The sequence below is a fragment of the Neomonachus schauinslandi genome, chromosome 5, assembly GCF_002201575.2.
Source record: "Neomonachus schauinslandi chromosome 5, ASM220157v2, whole genome shotgun sequence".
NCBI lineage: Eukaryota > Metazoa > Chordata > Mammalia > Carnivora > Phocidae > Neomonachus > Neomonachus schauinslandi.
The window spans coordinates 21,974,314-21,992,959 of record NC_058407.1 but is presented as its reverse complement, the minus strand read 5'-3'; the positions used below and the strand labels follow the sequence as shown (position 1 = coordinate 21,992,959).

At 34.9% G+C, this 18,646-nt stretch overlaps 1 protein-coding gene across 5 annotated transcripts in view; it reads right to left on the bottom strand.

Moving 5' to 3' along the window:
- The window catches only part of ANKS1B (ankyrin repeat and sterile alpha motif domain containing 1B), a 1,116,839-nt gene that overhangs the window by 673,402 nt on the left and 424,791 nt on the right, over positions 1-18,646 (bottom strand). For all 5 annotated transcript variants that reach the window (XM_021687341.2, XM_021687343.2, XM_021687344.2 and 2 more), the window contains exon 11: positions 16,723-16,859. In XM_021687341.2, the coding sequence (XP_021543016.1) occupies positions 16,723-16,859 (137 nt within the window). The remainder of the gene's footprint in view (positions 1-16,722; positions 16,860-18,646) is intronic.

Here is an 18,646-nt window from a genome sequence, read left to right as displayed (position 1 = left end):
CCTTTACCAGGGGGCTGGGCTCAGTGTAAGTGGCTCTGGAGCAGATGTGGGGGATGAAAATGGTGGCGCCACCATCTCTATCCCCGGAGCTGAATGTTTGCACCCCCAACTCTTCAGTGAGGCCTCACAGAAAAGAGGGCATGTATGGAATGGAACATTGGGTGTTATATGCAAACAATGAATCATGGAACACTACATCAAAAACTAATGATGTAATGTATGGTGATTAACATAACATAATAAAATAAAATTCAAAAAAAAGAAAAAGAAAAGCAGTTAATCACTCTTGTCTTCCTGTTTTCTGTCCGAACTCTGTGTTCCCCCAGCCTGTGACCAAGCATTTTTATCTCAGGCACATAACCCTGTTTTGAGTCTCCAAACTTTATAGACTCGAGTGGTGCACACTCACACCACTCCTCCCAGGGGTGGGAGGGAAGGTCTTGCCACAGTTCTGCCTCTTCCTGGGCCCCTGCTTAAAGAGTGGTCACCAGACCATGCAGCAGTTCATAGTTTATGGCAACACCTATCAGAAAGCTGGTGCCTGGGCTTCCCCACTCCAATGCTTGGGAACTCTGCCACACTCAGCCACCCCCATTCTTTCTGTGACCCCAGGGATCCTGAGACCACGTCCCACCTGGGATTCTGTCCTGCTTTGCCTCCTGAGTGCCTTTCAGGCAGGGATGTCCCCCACCAGAACAGACCTCTAAAAGTTCCAGTTTTGAGCTCTGCTGTTTATAACACTTTCTGGTATCCAGCTTCTGGAGATTCCATCCCCATGCAGTTTACCTTCTGATATATTGCCTAGGATTCATGTCTGTGCATGTCTTACCTTGCAAAATTGATTGCTAAAATTGTAGAATTTTAGCTATTTTTTTCTCTGATCTGTTTGATTTTGCAGATTTTCAGAATGATTTAATATCTAGCTGAATTCTAGGGAACAGACAAAATTAGGGTCCCCTACTCTTCTGCCATCTTAACTCTCAACCCCTCTGGTTGCCTGTCTATACACTAATATTGACCTACCAAAAAGAGAAATTAAAATAATCTCATTTATAATTGCATCAAAGAAAAATAACTAAGAGTAAATTTGACCAAGGAGGTGAAAGACCTGTACTGTGAAAACTAAAACTAAAATATATTGATAAAAGAAATCAAAGATAACACAAATAAATGGAAAGATATACCATGCACATGGATCAGAAGAATTAATATGGTTAAAAAGGGTTAGTATCCAAAATATACAAAGAACTTATAAAACTTATTACCAAAAAAAACAAAAAACCTGCTTTAAAAAATGGGTAGAGTTCTTCAACAGACATTTTTCTAAAGAAGACATACAGATGGCCAACAGACACCTGAGAAGATGCTCAAAATCACTAATCATCAGGGAAATACAAATCAAAACCACCATGAGATACCACCTCACACCAGTCAGAATGGCTATTACCAAAAAGACAAAAAATAACAAGCATTGTGAAGATATGGAGAAAAGAGAACTCTTGTGCACTATTGGTGGAAATGTCAGTTGGTGCAACTACTATGGTAAACAGTACAGAAATCCCTCAAAATATTAAAAATAAAACTATCATACAATCCAGCAATTCTATTTCAGAGTATTTATCCAAAGAAAATGAAAACACCAATTCAAATGGATATATGCACCCCTATGTTCATTGTAGCATTGTTTACCATAGCCAGGATATGAAGACAACCTAAGTGCCCATCTGTTGATAAACTGATAAAAAATATGTCTATATACATAATGTAATATTATTCAGCCATGAAAAAGAATGAAATCTTGCCATTTACAACACACGGATGGACTTAGAGGGTATTATGCTAAGTGAAATAAGTCAGAAAGAGAAAGACAAATATCATTTCATTTTACTTATATGTGGAATAAAAAAAAGAAATGAATAAATAAATAAGAAACAGACTCATAAATACAGAGAATAAGCAGGGGGTTTCCAGAAGGGAGGGGTGTGAGGGGATAAGCAAAATAAGTGAAGGGGATTAAGAGGTGCACACTTCCAGTTATAAAATAAATAAGGATGGGAATGAAAAGTATACCATAAGAAATATAGTCAATACCATTGTAATAATGCTATATGATGACTGACAGTAACTATGGTTATGGTGAACATGGTATAAAGCACAGAATTGTCAAATCACCATGTTGTACACTTGAAACTAATATAACATTGTATGTCATCTATACTTCAATAAAAAAAGTTTAAAAAATAGCACTGGAATAAACATATTTTACAGATTTTTTCCTCTCTCTGAGCATTTCATTGGTATGGATAAGAAATTACTAGACTTATAATAGAATAAATTTCTTATGGCTCTTGATTCACATCACCAAAAAGATTTATAAAAATATTTCCACCTTCAGTCTATTGAATGCCTGTATCACCATGCCTTTATCATACACTTACCAAGAAGATTTTTTTAAAGTTTTAATCATTCCTTAAGCCAAAATGTTATATTATTTTGAATTTCTTTGATATACAGGGCTGCTAAATATTTCTCCTCTTGTTTATTATTCATTTTTTTTTCTTTCTTGAATCATCTATCCCTACTTTTTGCCCGTTTTTTCCCCCCCCATGGACATATTAGCCTTCTTTATGGCCTTGCAAGACCTCTTTGCATATTATAATGTTTGACTATTTGTATTTATTATAAATATCTCTATCTCATTTGTTACTTGCTTTCTATTTTAATTGGGATTTTTTGATGCAGCGTGGCTTTCAATTTTTATGTAGTCAAGGCTATTTATCTTTTCCTTTGGGATTACTTTCACAGCTTTTATGTTAAGTAAATGCTAGTGTCTCTAAAATTAAGTTTGAAATATTGACAGCTGGTATCTCTATCATTTCAAACATTTTGTTAGTTAATAAAGAAATGACAGCTGAGCTAATCATTTGTAACTGTTCTGACAGGAAAGAGAAAAAGGAAGAGTAAGGATGAGAAGATAGAAAATATCTCCTTAGAGTAATTAATCACTGTCAACATTTTGTTAGAGTACATTGACTAATGTTTGTTTATATAATTTAACTTATTTAAAATAGTCTTTTCTCTCATATGTTTTCACTAACTTAATCATGCTCTTAAACTATTATTTCATTTATAATTGTAATTATTCCTTTTTTGTTGGTATTTTTGTTTCATTTGTTATGGAATACAATGAAAGATGCAAGACAGTTTTAGAGTGTCTTTCTGATATTCAAGAGACATTTGAGAGAAAAATAATCACAAATAAAATAGCAGTATGGTTGGGTACCTGACTCAATTCAATTTAGTATTTATGTCCTGCTCTTTCATACAACATTCCTAAGAAGTCATGTCAAATAACATTAGTTATTCCTGTGTCCACATAACAAATAGTTATTGTCAAGTTCTTTACTAAACATCAAGATGCAAAGAAGAGGAATTTTATAGACTAGTTGGGGATCATTTTCAATTTCTACTTTTATAAAGAATAATACAATTATTATGCTTTCCATAAAATTTTCTCATCTTTTTGATGCATAGATTTTTACAATATCCATACAGAAATAATATAGAAGTATACACACAATGCTTAAGGAACATCACGGAAGGGCTAGAAATGCTTACATCTAACCATCTATTTCACCTCTAGAAGGTATCTCAAACTTTATGTAGCCAAAACACAACTTTGACCCTTGCTCCCCATCCCCAGCAACACCGTAACAAAATATACAAAAACCCCTTGATTCCAACTAGATCTCACTATTTCAGTAAATATCATAATTTTTATAGTGGCTCAAAGCCATAAACCTAGACATGCTTGATTCATATCCCATATCCCCTGAATTCAACTCAACAGTAAATCTTTTGGGTTCTACTTTGAAAATGTGTCTCAAAACCATCCACTTCTCTATACCTCCTCTTCACCACCCTGATCCAAACAACTGCACTCTCTCTCCTGAGCAACCACAAAACCCTACTTATTTCCCCTGCTTTTGACTGCTCTCCATAAAGTATTCTCTAGCCAGAGTGATCTTTTTAAAATATAAATCAAATCATGTCACAATCTTGCTTAAAGTTCTTCATAGGCCTCTAGTTGCATTTGGAGTAAAATCTGTAATTGTTACAAAGATCTACTTGGTTCCCCATCTTCCCCAGCTTCATCTCAGAGCACTTTCCCCTAATATGTCAGCATAATGTATACATTCTCTGCTCTTGCATGGCAAAATCACCTTGTAGATTGCCAGTGATGGGGTAGATGTGTGTTTAATTTAGGAGCAAAGTTATGGCAAGCACACTCGGCCACTTATCTAGAATCACACTGTCCAAGCAGTTCTATCAGTAATAATAGAAAATTGTGACATTTGATTTTAATTTGTCCAACTTCTGCAATCATCTCTTGCTTGGTTCTGAATGTGGGAGAGAAAGAAAGAAGTATAGTTAATTTGTCTCCTGAAACCTACTATGTAAACTTTTTTATACCTCATAGTGCTTAGTATAATCATTGAAACAAACTTATTGAATTGAATTCAATCAATGTAAATTAGAATGATGTTAAAATAATACTGTATTATATTATGAATGAAAATATAGATCCTTCTATATTGAAAAAAGAGATGAAAAATATAGTGAAAAATATACAGTACACTTATTTTACTTTAATATACAGTATACTTACTTTACTTTTCCTCATACATGAAATAGGAATCACACTGGTCCTACTGTCTCACATGGTTGCTCAGAGGATTAAGTAGAGAGTGTATAGACACCACTCTGAACATGCTAAATGAACACATATTTATGGCTGAGTCAGCAGGCTCCCTCTCTCAACAGTATGAATTTGTGCAGAATGAGTGGAAAAATCAAACCAGAATAGAATTGCTAGGGTCAGTTATAAAGAAGTATATCCAATGAACTAGATAACGTTTCCCAAATTGTGTTTTGTGGATCACTAGTTGTGAAAAATATTAATGGGTTTCCAGGGGTGGTAGTGGGGGAAAGCTATAAAGAATCCTTCAGCGAAGAAAAGTATTTAACCCTGTACTTCCCCAACATATTTGACCATAGAAACCTCTTTTTTCCCCAAGATTATTATTCAGAATGAGTACTCCATAGAGATTAGGACATAATTTTTTTTTTAGACTTTATTTATTTGAGAGAGAGAGAGAGCACAAGTGGGGTGAAGGGCAGAGAGAGAAGCAGACTCCCTGCTGAGCAGGGAGCCCAGTGCTGGACTCAATCCTGGTACTCCAGGATAATGACCTGAGTTGAAGGCAGACGCTTAACCAACTGAGCCATCCACGCGCCCTAGGAAATGATGATTGTGGGTAAGAGGGTAGAATATCTGGTGAGGACTTCTTGATTTATTAGAATATTCTGGTGAATTTGGCATAGTATTAAGTCAAAAAATTCTAAACGCTTTGCTCCTCCTATCCTTATCTAGGGACTGTATATCTACCACTACCTCTAACAAATTCCTATTCAAATGTAGGTTCAATTTGAGTACACCCTTCCTAAAATAGTTTTCACTGCCCTTTTCCCAACCATACTCAATTTATTCAGATATATATATATATTGACCACCAATTATGTACCAGGTGCTGTTCTAGGGGCTGGGATTAAGCATTTAATTAATCATCATCATCATCATCATAGTACAACATGGAAAATCCATTCAAATGGGGAAGAAAGACACTGAACAAACCAACACACAAATACTAATTCAGGAGTGAAAACTGCTATAAGGGAGATAGAAAGTAAAGTGATGGCTATTTTATATTTGGTGGTCAAAGAAGGCCTTTCTTATAAGATGTCATCTGAATGACCTGAAGAAAGAAGGATAATGTACCATGAAGTCTCCAGGAGAAACAAATTCCAGACAAGTGAATGATGAGTACAAAAGTCCTAAGGCAGGAACTGTTTGGCTTATCTGAGGTAATGCAGGCAAGATGGCATTGGTAGCATAAAACGAAGTAGGTAGAGAATGGTAGGAGATAGATCCTGAGATTAAATAGAGTCAAATTATTTAGGGCACTGTATGCCTTTACACTGAGTGAGAGGGGAAAACACTGGAAGGTTGGCCAGGTTAATTAACATGATCTAATTTATAAAAGTCTACCTGCCAATTTGCAAAAGGACAATAAGGGTATAACAGTCAATGCCAGGAACAGGGTAAGAGGCTTTTTCAAAAGTTCAGGCAAGAGATGTTAATGGCTTATAGAAAAGTGACAGAGCAGAGATGGTAAGAGGGTCCTGAGTCAAGATATATTCTGAAAGGAAAACTAGAGGACAATTTTTACACTTTTTGATCTCAGGACCTTTTCGCACCCTTAAAAATTATTGAGAATACTAAAAAGTTTTTGTTCATGAGGGTCATATCTGTAAATATTTAATATATTAAAAACTAAAACTGAGATACTTTTAAAACATATGAATATACAAGTGCACACTTCATCAGCCATCAGAGCCATGATGCCACTGCATGTCATAGTGCAACAATGGGAAACTCCGTGGAGCACTCGTGTATAAATAAGAGTGAAAAAGGCAAAATGCCTTTGTATTATTATGAAGATCATTTTGACCTCCTAGCACTTCTGAAAGGGTCTTGGAAACTGCCAGGGGGTCCTGAACCACACCTTGGGAATTGCTGGCCTAAAGGGTTTTCTGATGACTTGGATGTGGGGTTGTGAGATAAAAGAATCAAGGGTGGGGTCAAGTCTTTTAGCCTGGGCTGCCATTAACTGAAATGCAAAGTTTAGTGCTACACATGTTAAGCTTAAAATGCTCCTTAGACAATCAATTAAGATTTAGAGAGTAGCTGGCTGGATATGGGCCCGGAGTTCAGGAAAGTGGTTGAGTCTAGAGATACAAATTTAGGTGTAATCAGCATATAGATAACATTTAAAGTTCTGGAATGGGATGTGAGTACATAGGGAGTGGGTGTAGACTGAAAAGAGAAGTTGTCTGAGAATGAGCCCTGGGGCATTCAATCAATGAATTCCATCAGTGCAATTCCAAACATTATCTGTTTAGAACACAGTCTCCTCAGTGGATTAACCGTTCCTTTAGGTCATTTTCATATTCAAATCTCCTCTTATGACACCCAGCATACAGTAAACACTCAACTATATTTATTAAATTAATAAATAAATAAAGTAACAAGTACTCTGTGGTAATTTCATAGCTAAATTCCACAATATTAGAAAAGAACAGGTTAGGAAATTGAAATGATTAGCTTCAGATGTATACATTAAGTATACTATTCACCATGTGGTTCAATAGGTTTCCATGAATTTAGAGGCAGAAGGAACTGGGGGCTTTTAACTTTACCCAGTGTAAGTCAATAACAAGTGACCTAATAGGAGGGATGAGAGTAGATTTCAAATTTTAGTCTGCCATTTAAGACATCTAAGGCATTAATACCAACTCTACTTTCTGGATATTTTATTTTTTAAGGAAATTTTCCCCAAGAATATTTCACCTATGCATTCTTATTCAGACTGCCTAGAGATGCTTAGAGAAAGACATGTCAAAGAATGGCGTCCACTGAGATTTTTATGTATGTGGAAGAAAAAAACCTGAACATCATGAAAAAAAAAACCCATTTTAATAAAGTCTGCTGCTGTCAATAGCATTGTGGGCACAAAATTCAAAATTATATTTCACGCTTGGAGTGCCTGGGTGGCTCAGTTGGTTGAGAGTCTGACTCTTGGTTTTGGCTAGGGCCATGATCTCAGGGTCATGGTATGGAGCTCTGTGTCAGGTTCTGTGCTCAGCGGGGAGTCTGCTTGAGATTCTTTCTCCCTCCCCTCTGCTCCTTCCCCATTCACTCTCTCTCTTAATAGATAAATAAATAAAATCTATTAAAAAAGTATATTTCATGCTTAGCAATAAAATAAATTTACATGTAGGAAGTTTCAGTGACAAATAATTCTTTGTTTTCCTGGTAGATAAAATGAAGGATTTCACCAAAAGAAGAGAAATGAAGATGAATAATATTTCACTGGCATATGATTGGTGTGACATCCATACAGAATTATGGTGATTTCAGTCATTAATAGGAAATGCAGCTTATAGTGGACACACTTTCTGGATTCTGGCTTTTTCCTCCCCTGCATTAAGTCAGGCTGACCTAACACTGTGCCAATTTATCTTTTCTTTTTTTAAGATTTTATTTATTTATTTGAGAGAGTGAGAAAGCACAAGAGGGGTAAGGGTCAGAGGGAGAAGCAGACTCCCTGCTGAGCAGGGAGCACAATGGAGGACTCGATCCTGGGACTTTGGGATCATGACCTGAGCTGAAGGCAGATACTTAACTGACTGAGTCAACCAGGCACCCCAGTGTGCCAATTTATCTTCATTGGCTTCTCTCACACCCCAGATTTCAGGGGTTTATACTTCCTATGGCTCTCTTATGCAGAACTCTAAGGAATGAAATGCTGGAGGTAGTGATCACCTCTTATTTAGCCAGCATCATCCTAAGTAGACTCAAACGATTTGGGAAACTTTAAAAGGCTCCCACATATATGTGCTAAAATCCGAAGTTGCTATCATCAGACCCACTTGTGGATGAGACCATAAGAATAAGAATATTACCTCTCAAAGACTGTATTTCAAATGTGGGCAAACATGATTTAATCACCACTATGATAACAAGATGGGTCACTATATATGGCTTTACACTTTACACTACCCTATGGCATATTTTATCTGATTTGAGTTTTACTAGGTAATCATGTGAGGCAAATACCACTCTCACTTTACTGACAAACTGAGGGTCATAAAGGTTACACAGAGCGTAGGTATGTGACAGAGGAATGATTAGATTTTAATTCCCAGAAAAAGTCACCTACAAATAAAATTTTGCATATGATTCCATGAGTTTCATAGACCATCTATAACCTATCCAAGAATACTGTATTAAAAATACTTGGCTTTAGAGATATTGATTCTGGGGTTAGGCCCAGACATTTTTTTTTATAAAAAGCTTCCCAGGAAATTCTAATTTGTCAAGGACTACTGGTCAATTGTTGGGGCCAATGATTCCTCTCTCATTTTTTTTTTCCCTTTCCAAATTGTTCTTTGTTTCATCTAAAATTATTCTCTAAATTTTCTTATCTTTGTGTTTTTAACCTTTTTTCACTAAGCTTTGGTGGCAAAACTCCAAATTACTGAATACAGTCTTCTTTGTTTCCCAAGTTTGCAGTACAAACTGTTGCCATCTATGTTTCTGCTCTTCTTCCTTTTTCCAATCTATTATTCTCCTCCTAAACTTCATCAACCCTTTGGAATATCAATATTGCACCTTGATTATTTTCTCCCCAATATCCTAATTAACATTAATAGACTACTGGAGTGAGGAGACCAGAGCTCATTCAGTCGGTGGCTGTGTAATACTGGGAATTATTCGTCCTTCTACATCTCAGCCCCAGTCAGTAAAATAAAGAAAAAAGTACCTACCTTGCAGGGTTTTTATAAGAAATAAATGAATACACACTCAATAATAAAAATAAATGTCTTGATACTCAATAATAAAAAAAATATTTTTTAAAGATTATCTCTTTGAAGGTCTTTTTATTCCTTATCTATTTTTGCGGCAACCCAATACAATGTTTTGTACTCTTTCTGAGTTACATGCCTCTCCTTTTTACATACCCACTCTCATTCTAATTTTAAAATTTAGCATATGTATTCTATAACCCTACAGTGCCCAGTAAAATGTTATTCTAGATTTGGCAAGAATTTTATGTAACCCAATAATGGAAGGGAGAGATAGTATGGTTTATTATCAACTTAATTTATTATTAGCTCATTAAGCACACACAAAATCCAGAAGAATATCCAAAATAATTATTTTCTTCAGGTTGAGTTATCACCTGATCTAAACAGAGTCCACCATGGGCAGGAATTCAGGAGCAGTTCATCTTTTTTCAAATTATCTATATTCCTTAGATTCTTCAGAGAACTGGCCCCTTGACTTTTCTCTTTCTTTTCTTTACACCTATGGCCTGTTTGCTTCTTTTTGATAGGGTCCCTCCTTAGCTGCAAAAGAATGCAGCCTGGAGTCATTTCATTCTGTTGAATTCTACTTAAGGTGGGATTTAAAGTATGTGGTAGGATCTGGACAGTACCATGAACACCTCAAGAATATCAGAACTTTCATATTTTTCAGGTTGACTTCCTGTTAGTATCTACCTGTGTTCATTAAAATGTTATTATAATGTTCAATATTAAGTACATGTTTGGATGATTTCTGTAATATTGTGCTAACAATAGTCTCTTTCTCTGTCTTCACCTAGGGCCACTTCTCAAACACCTTCTTCTGTTATTTTACACTTGATATGTGTCATAAAATAGGAGAAAGAACTGGAAAAACTCATCTGGCTAAAACCACCACCAAGGGCACAGCTCAAGAGTCCAGTGCTTTAACAGCTAGCTAATGCTTTATCCAAAGTATCTCCTGCATCCAGTAATGCCAAGAGTGTTTGAACTTTGAAGCTAATTACATTTAGTCACTCTTCCTATTGTAAAATTTAACATTACAATCCCCATCACTCATGTCTCTCCAATCAATTTTTAGTTTCATCTTTCCCGTTCTCTACAACAAAGTTTAATTTCCTGCATCCAAAATAGAAGAAAAACTATTTCCTCAACTTTGCCTTTCTTTCAACACACTGCCATACTACTTTCTTTCCTTTTACCACCAAACTATTCAAAATATTAATCTGCATCAATGCATTGCTTTTCTCCAACTCTTCAACTCTCCCTATCTTAAGCTTCTACCTTCTCTGTTTGGGGGAAATTGCATTCTTGAAGTCCTTTGACCTCAAAATCACCATCACATTTTGATTTCCCTTTTACCTCTTCACCCCATAAATTTTGACGATATTGACTAATCTCTTCTGCAACTTTCTTTTCTCCCTTTATATTCATGGTAATGTTTTTCCTTTTCTCTTTTATATTCTCAATGCTCCTTCTCTCTTTTGCTAAGGTCTTCTTCCTGAAGTATATGTGAAGAAGTTACTTAAATTTCCTTGTTCTCAATTTTTTCATCTATAAAATTAAAATAATATCAATTCCAAAATATTATGAAAACTAAACTATATTAGGTGTTCAACAAATATTATATTCCTTAAGTGTAAATATTTCCCAGCATTCTATCTTTGGTATTATCTCTCTTCACCATCAAATTCTATAAATGACTATAAAATCTTCACCTTAGGCTCCTCCTCTCTCAAAATCCAATTTGCATATCATGCCCCATACTCAATATGTTTATGAAACCAAAATTATCATGTTTATCACTCACCAAAATGAACTTCCACTCAAGGCTTTCCTATATCTATAAATATTTCAAAATCCCAGCCAACTGGGCTCAAATCATCAGTCATCTTTGACTCCCTTAGATCTAATCCATTTCACCACACACTAATGCTTTATCCAAATTGTCTTTTGCATCAAATACTACAGGAAAAGGAAAAACATCGTAACGAAGTGGTATTTACCCCAAAAATGCAAAGTTGAATTAACATTTATAAATAAAACAATGTAACTTTTCACATCAACAGAACAAAAGACCAAAAAAATGATATGATTATCTAAATATATACAGAAAAAATCAAAAAACATCAACACCCTTTTATGCTAAAAACTCAGCAAACTAGGAGGAGAAGGGTATATACAAAAAACTTATAATTGATATTATGCTTAATACTGAATGTTTTCCCTCAAAGATAGAGAATAAGGCAAGGAGTTTTGGTTTTACCACTTCTATACACAATTGCACTGCAGTCACAGCAGTAAGAAAAAGAAATAAAAGGTATAAAGACTAGAAAAGAAATAAAACCATCATTATTCTAAATGACAGAACTCTAAGAAACTTATTTAAAAACAAAAACTACGATCACTTTTAAATGAAATTATCCAGGTGGCAGGATACAGGATAATATAAAATTCAATTGCATTTCTATATACCAACTATAAACAACTGGAAAGTGAAAATAATAAACAATACTAAAGGATTAACTCAACTCAGTGAGGACAGGAAAGTTTTTTTCCATGTAGGAAAAAAAAATGAATCTCAACTCCTACCTCACACCATACAACAACAATTTGAGATGGGTCATAGAACTAAATATAAAAGCAAGAACCAGAAAGCTTTTATTAAAAAAATATATGGGTACATATATTCAAAACCTGAACAAGACACAGAAAGCACTAACCATGAAAGAAAAACAATTAATAAATTGGATATCACCAAAATTAAAACATTCTGGTCACCAAAGTCACCATTAAAAATATTTAGTCAAATCACAGACTGAAGAAAAATATTTGCAGTACATAAACCTGACAAAGGACCCATATCTCTAGGAACTACAGGACAATTTATAAAGAATGACTACAAATCAATAAGTAGGAAATTAAGCCCATTAAAGGACTTGCATAGGCACTCCTCAAAAGATCTAAGAATGGGCAATAACCATAGGAAAAGGTGCACAACATTATTAGTCACCAGAAAAATGCAAATTAAAACCATAATGAGAAATATTTTCACACCCATAAGAATGGCTAAAATATAAAAATTTAAAAGTCTAATACACCAAATGTTTGAGGGAATATAGAGAAACTAAAATTCTCACACATTTCTGTTAGGGATTATAAAGTGGAACAACTACTCAGGAAAATTCTTGGGAAGTTTCTTATAAAGTATTTACTCATCTACCTATGACCCAACAATTCCACTCTTTGGTATTTATATGAAAATATATGTTCATAAAAAGATGCGAATGTAAGTATTCACAGCATATTCATTCAAAATAACAAACAGCAGGAAAACAACACAAGTATCAATCAATAGGAAAATGGATAAACAAATTGTACTATATTAACCCAAGAGAATACTACTCAGCAATAAAGGAACAATATGAGCGAATCCCAAAAACATTATGTTGAGTGAAAGAAGTCAGACACTGACATACATAAAACACACACACACTGTAGGATTCCATGTATATAGAGTCCAAGAATAGACAATTGTAATCTATGGTGATAATAATCAGAAGTTGCTTTTAAGGCGGGACTGGGTATAGTTGATTGGAAAGAGGAATGAAGCAACTTTCTGGGATGATGACAATGTTTTAATATCTTGCTTTGAGTGGTGGTTACACTTACATACACAAATGGTCAAAATTCATCAAATTGTGTTTTATTCTTCAGTTAGGGAGAAAAAAGATGTTTCACCAGGAAAACATTAAAAAAAAAAAAGCTTATTGCAAGTAGCATATAATTAGTAGAAAGAAGTGTATCAATAGACTTACCCAAATTTTCTTTTTAAGATTTTATTTATTTGACAGAGACACAGCAAGAGAGGGAACACAAGCAGGGGCAGTGGGAGAGGGAGAAGCAGGCTTCCTGCCGAGCAGGGAGCCCAATGTGGAGCTCGATCCCAGGACCCTGGGATCATGACCTGAGCTGAAGGCAGACACTTAACAACTGAGCCACCCAGGCGCCCCACCTAAAATTTTTTTCAACAGCAATATTTTTTCAAGTATTTTGAAGTACTTTTTCAAGTTTCAAAATAATTTTATTTTCAAGTATAAGTAAATAAACCCAGCCTTGTGAATTCATCTAAATAGAGAAACTCAGCCTTGTGGATCAGTATACTGGAGAGAAACAAAGAGTAACCAGTAGTGTATAAATATTTCTGTCTCTGTGAATAGAAAATAGAATGCTTCACAATCTGGAAAATTTTAAGACATGAAAGAGCCCCAAGAAGCAAAGGTAAAAAGATCAAACACAAGATGCAGAACTAACAGCTGTGACTTAGTGAGTTAATAAATATGCTGAATAAAATCAAACTTAACAAAGCACCACAAAGCTACCACAAGTTGGTAGCTTTCCAGTAATTAACACACTAATCAGAAACACACGCAATGTGTAATCAGGTCTACCTCACTGTGACAGCAAGGACTCCTTGGTTACAATGGATATTCTCCATTTACAGGTAGAGTTATGGAAAGTAAATTAGGCAAAGGCATGCATGAGGCAAAGGGGAAGTAACCTAACTTGTTCTATCTAAGCAGTCTCTATCTGCAGTGAATGAGATGAAAGTTCTGTTTCATCTCTCATCTGTTCTAGATCATTCTTCTCACAATAAGACTGAACACATCTGCTAATACCTGGGCACATAAATGTAAATTCATGGATAAGAGTTGTTATTTCCAAGGCTTATCCCCAGTTTTAAGAGTAAAACGATCATTTCAGCCAGGTTATTAATGTCTAATTAGTAAATGAAAAAAAGAAGTGTTTGAATACCACAAGTCAATCTAACTTCACATTTCTTGCATTTCCACACATAAAGCCAGAATTAGCAGACACTTTAGAGGATTAAACCTGTGATCAAAATATGGGCTCTTATAGAAGCTAACCAATAATTATCTTTTCTTTGGAACAGTTAGCTCTTGACAATGTTTCATCCCTGACACACTTGTGACTTGTCAGAACACACGAGGGAGTCCACTATTTTATCCACCTACCTGTCCCCCATCCACACCCTCTAGTCTCCAACCCCTTTCCTGAAATCACATATCCTACTTATATTCCCTTGTAATTACTTCCACTTCCACTAGAATACTTTCTATTCCCTGCCCTTTCCAATGAATATGGAGCCCAGAAGATCAGAACTCATAAGAAGAAATAGGTAAAGCACCAAAGTCTCTGAGGCAAAAGGAACAGTAATCCACCTGAGGTTATATTCTTTTCCAACTATACACCCTAGCTGCTACTGTTCTATTACATACATACTTCAGGCTGCATTGGCTCAAATTTAAATGCCATCACCTTAGTTTCCTGACTTTCTCACTTCATTTTTTTCCTCCCTAAATCATCATTATAACATCTAAGAAAGGAAGGTGGAATCAGTTGCCTTTATAAACATTTAATAACAGACAGAACCAAGGAATTGAGTCAAAATGGAATTTCTGGCTACTGCTACTTTTTTTCAATTTACCAAAATAAACTAAAATAAAATAGAATAGAGAATGCAAAGAAGGATTCATGGAGTAAGATCCCTTAGAGCTGATTAGATTACAAATATGTAGAAAGAAAATCTGCTTTTTTAAATCCATTTAATGACCAAATTCATTTATATTAGATCATTTATGTTGATATAAAAATAAATGTCTTCAGTAATGGATGTCTTTAACTTATATATAAGATAATCTCCTACCTAATTAAAAATGCTGAAAATGTAATGGCTGCAAAATAACACCAGAAACATCTTCATATAACGAGAGAACCAGTGAAGATAAATGTGACATTTAGCATCTAAATCTGGCTTTAGTGAGGTTTATTTCTTGAAGCAAATGAATTAGATCAAATTTTTCTGAAAAGAAAGAAGGGATCTTTGAAGACATTTCCTCCTCCACATAGTTGGACACTGTGTGAAATGTTATCTTGCCTAAATGAACCTGTAAGTTCCATTCTCATAAAGATATTGTACAACCTCAAGAAGATTTTTCTAACCTCTGAGCAGGACTGGAGGAGACAACTATTACATTAAGAAAACAAGAAAAGGAACTTTGAATCAGTTGCACAATTTAGCCTCTTTGGAGTGTCAATATCCTTATCTATAGCACTACAGTATTACATTCCCTTGAAATTAATGAAGGTTAAATGAAACAGTTTATGTGAAAGTGTTCTCTAAACTACAGTGAATATGTGAAGTTAAAATGCCATTTTATTCATGAGGATGGTTATAATGAAAATAAACTAAAAGAAATCATATTGAAGAAGGTAGATATTAAGTGAATCATTGCTCATTTAGGCCAAAACAGTCTTAAAAAGAGACATTTGTCTTACAAAATTGGCTCCAAGGATTTGTTCATACTATATATCTAAGTAGATGGTGAATGGCATTGATTGGATCCAAAGTCCCCCACACTTGGATTTTATGAGGCCCATTCAGAATGAGCCAGGTTGAGAACACCACCAATTCCATGTTCTGAGTCCATCTGTTGGCAAAAATGTAATGCAAACAGCTTTATAAGTGCTATTTTCAATGAAATATCACAGAACAGCTTGTCCCAATGATATTTCTAAAGCTTGCCTGCAAACCGCCTACTGGGAAATCCAACTGAAAGAGAAGGAAGAGAAAGAAACCCATACATGCAAATGACAGAAATTGAAAAAAAGAACAAAAGGTAGAGGGAGACAAGCTAGAGGAAAGTGAGCACTGGAGAAAAATAAGGAGCAATGAGAGGTGCAATATTAAACACAGACAAAATTAGTTGGAAACCATAAGGAATAGAGAATTTAAAGAAAATTATCAAAACAACTTAGGTTGGAAGATAGAGAAGTGATCACAAATAATGCGGCATGTCCAGAGAAATGAAGACAAAAGAATCAGGAAAACCCAGAAAACATGTAATAGCTCAGTAATTGGAGCATAATTATTAAAATGTGAGAGGAAAATGATGTGAAATAGCCATTTTTCTAAGTTTCACTTGTCTTTTTCATGTAATATACAAATTCATTATTCCAAAAATAATACAGATTTCAATGTGTATCATTAACTCCAAGGAAGGAAACATCCTCCTCCAAGTCCCTTCTTTTAATCTAAAAATGTATTTGCATATCATAAAATAGTCCAGGCATTGCATTATAAGTAGTATACATGCAATGATTAAAAAAAATATATATGCTACTGCAGATGATGTCATTCTGGGCACTTACCTGGGGTCGAATAACTTTTACAATATTTTTGAGGGCAGTGTCAGGGGATGGAGGTGAGCAGTCAGGTGTTGGCCCTGTCGAGCTGTTTCTATGGTTACTACTTCCTGGAGCAGTAACTGCTACCTCAGATGCATTATCTGTGAATAAAAATAGAACTGCCATAAACCTAATCACTCAGTTTACCTTTTAAGACTTGAAATTAGTGAACATGAATTGAGTTTTCAACTTAAAACTGGTATCAATTACAAGATCATAATAAGGAATATACACAGCAGTATATTTTAAAGAAATGTTTATTGAATGTTTTGCTTTCCTTTGGAACGGTAAATATCATACCCTGTAGTATTATTCCAAGAAGGAAGAGTATTATTATACAATTCATAATGATAGATCACCCAACACAGCTATTAAGACTGACATTATTATACAAATGGCCAAAACTGCAGCTTAACGAAAAAGAATATGATTTTTTATATGAATGGGCTGTTTTCCCCATAATCTTTCAAATGGGTATTGATCTTTATTAAAGTGGAAGTTTTGTAACTCCCTGAGTCATAAAACCCAAATTCAAGCCTCCTCAAGGCACTTTTCCCAGAAATCCCTCAAACTATTAAGAGGCATCCCAGTGAATTAACCTGAGGAAAAACTGACATTTGTGCACAATAGTTTTACAATGTAGACTGACACAAAACCATCGCACCCAGATAAACACATCTTCTTATATAGTCAAACTAATTGAATGAAATTTCAAAAATCTCTCCCTTATGTTTAGTATTGAGGGTCGGAGGAGGAATAAAGTGATGACTTTAAAATCAGCAACATGCATATAACTTTCTTCTTAAATTTTTATCAAGACAAAATAACAAAAAAAGATGCAGTTTAAAAATGTTTAATATACTTGGAAAAGGATGGAAGAGTTGTAAAAATAACTCTTGCTAGCACATAAAGGTTATATTATTTTAATAACAATTTGGCAATCTTCTACAGCTTTGTATGGAAACCACTGCAAACTCAAATCTAAAAAAAAAAAAAAAATTCCTTGTTTTTAATTAGTTCCCAATAATTTTCTATCCTAGACAGTTGAATTGGTACAAAAGAGACTGAGACTGTGAATTCTTTATAGATCAGCAAATTTCTCTGTTCCACGGCCATTGTCTACAATCCCAAAGTAATAATTTATGAAGACACCTCTTGCTTATAAAAAGTGAGGGGATGAAAACTCTACCCATCATATAAAAACATAATTCAGTTACACTGGGGAGTCCAGACATAGGTTCGTGAAACAAAAAAATACAAATGTGACATATTGAATTAAATAGATCATTTATTAAATAAGTCTTAAAAGTATCTAGAGCTTACTCTTGACTCAGGTTTAATGGATTAGGTGAGATCTGAATTAGCATCTCAAGAATACCCAGAGTTCTGAAAGATAGTAATGTAGGGGTGGTCTTCTGACTAGAATAGAATTGGTACGAGTAAATATTAAAACAGAGATAAAATATCAGTCAGCAAGACAATGAAAAGAAGCACTGATTCTTTCCAATTTGTCTCTCCCTTTCATTCATTCAACCAAACATCTAAAAACATTTATTTGGGGACAACTATATGTCAGGTATTATGTTATGTTCTAAGGATAAATTAAAAAGAATGTCTAGGCAGAGGGTAGAGGGCAGGGAAGGATGAGTAGGTGGGACACAGAGGATTTGTAGGGCAGTAAAACTATTCTGTGTGATACAACAGTGGTGGATACATGTCATTATACATTTGTCCAAACCACAGAATGTACAGCATCAAGAGTGAGCCCTAGCATCGTGTATGTGGAGACTGGATGATAATGGTGGGTCAATGTAGGTTCACTGACTGTAACAAATGTACCACCACAGTGGGTAATGTTGATAGTGGGGGAAGCTGTGCCTGTGTGGGG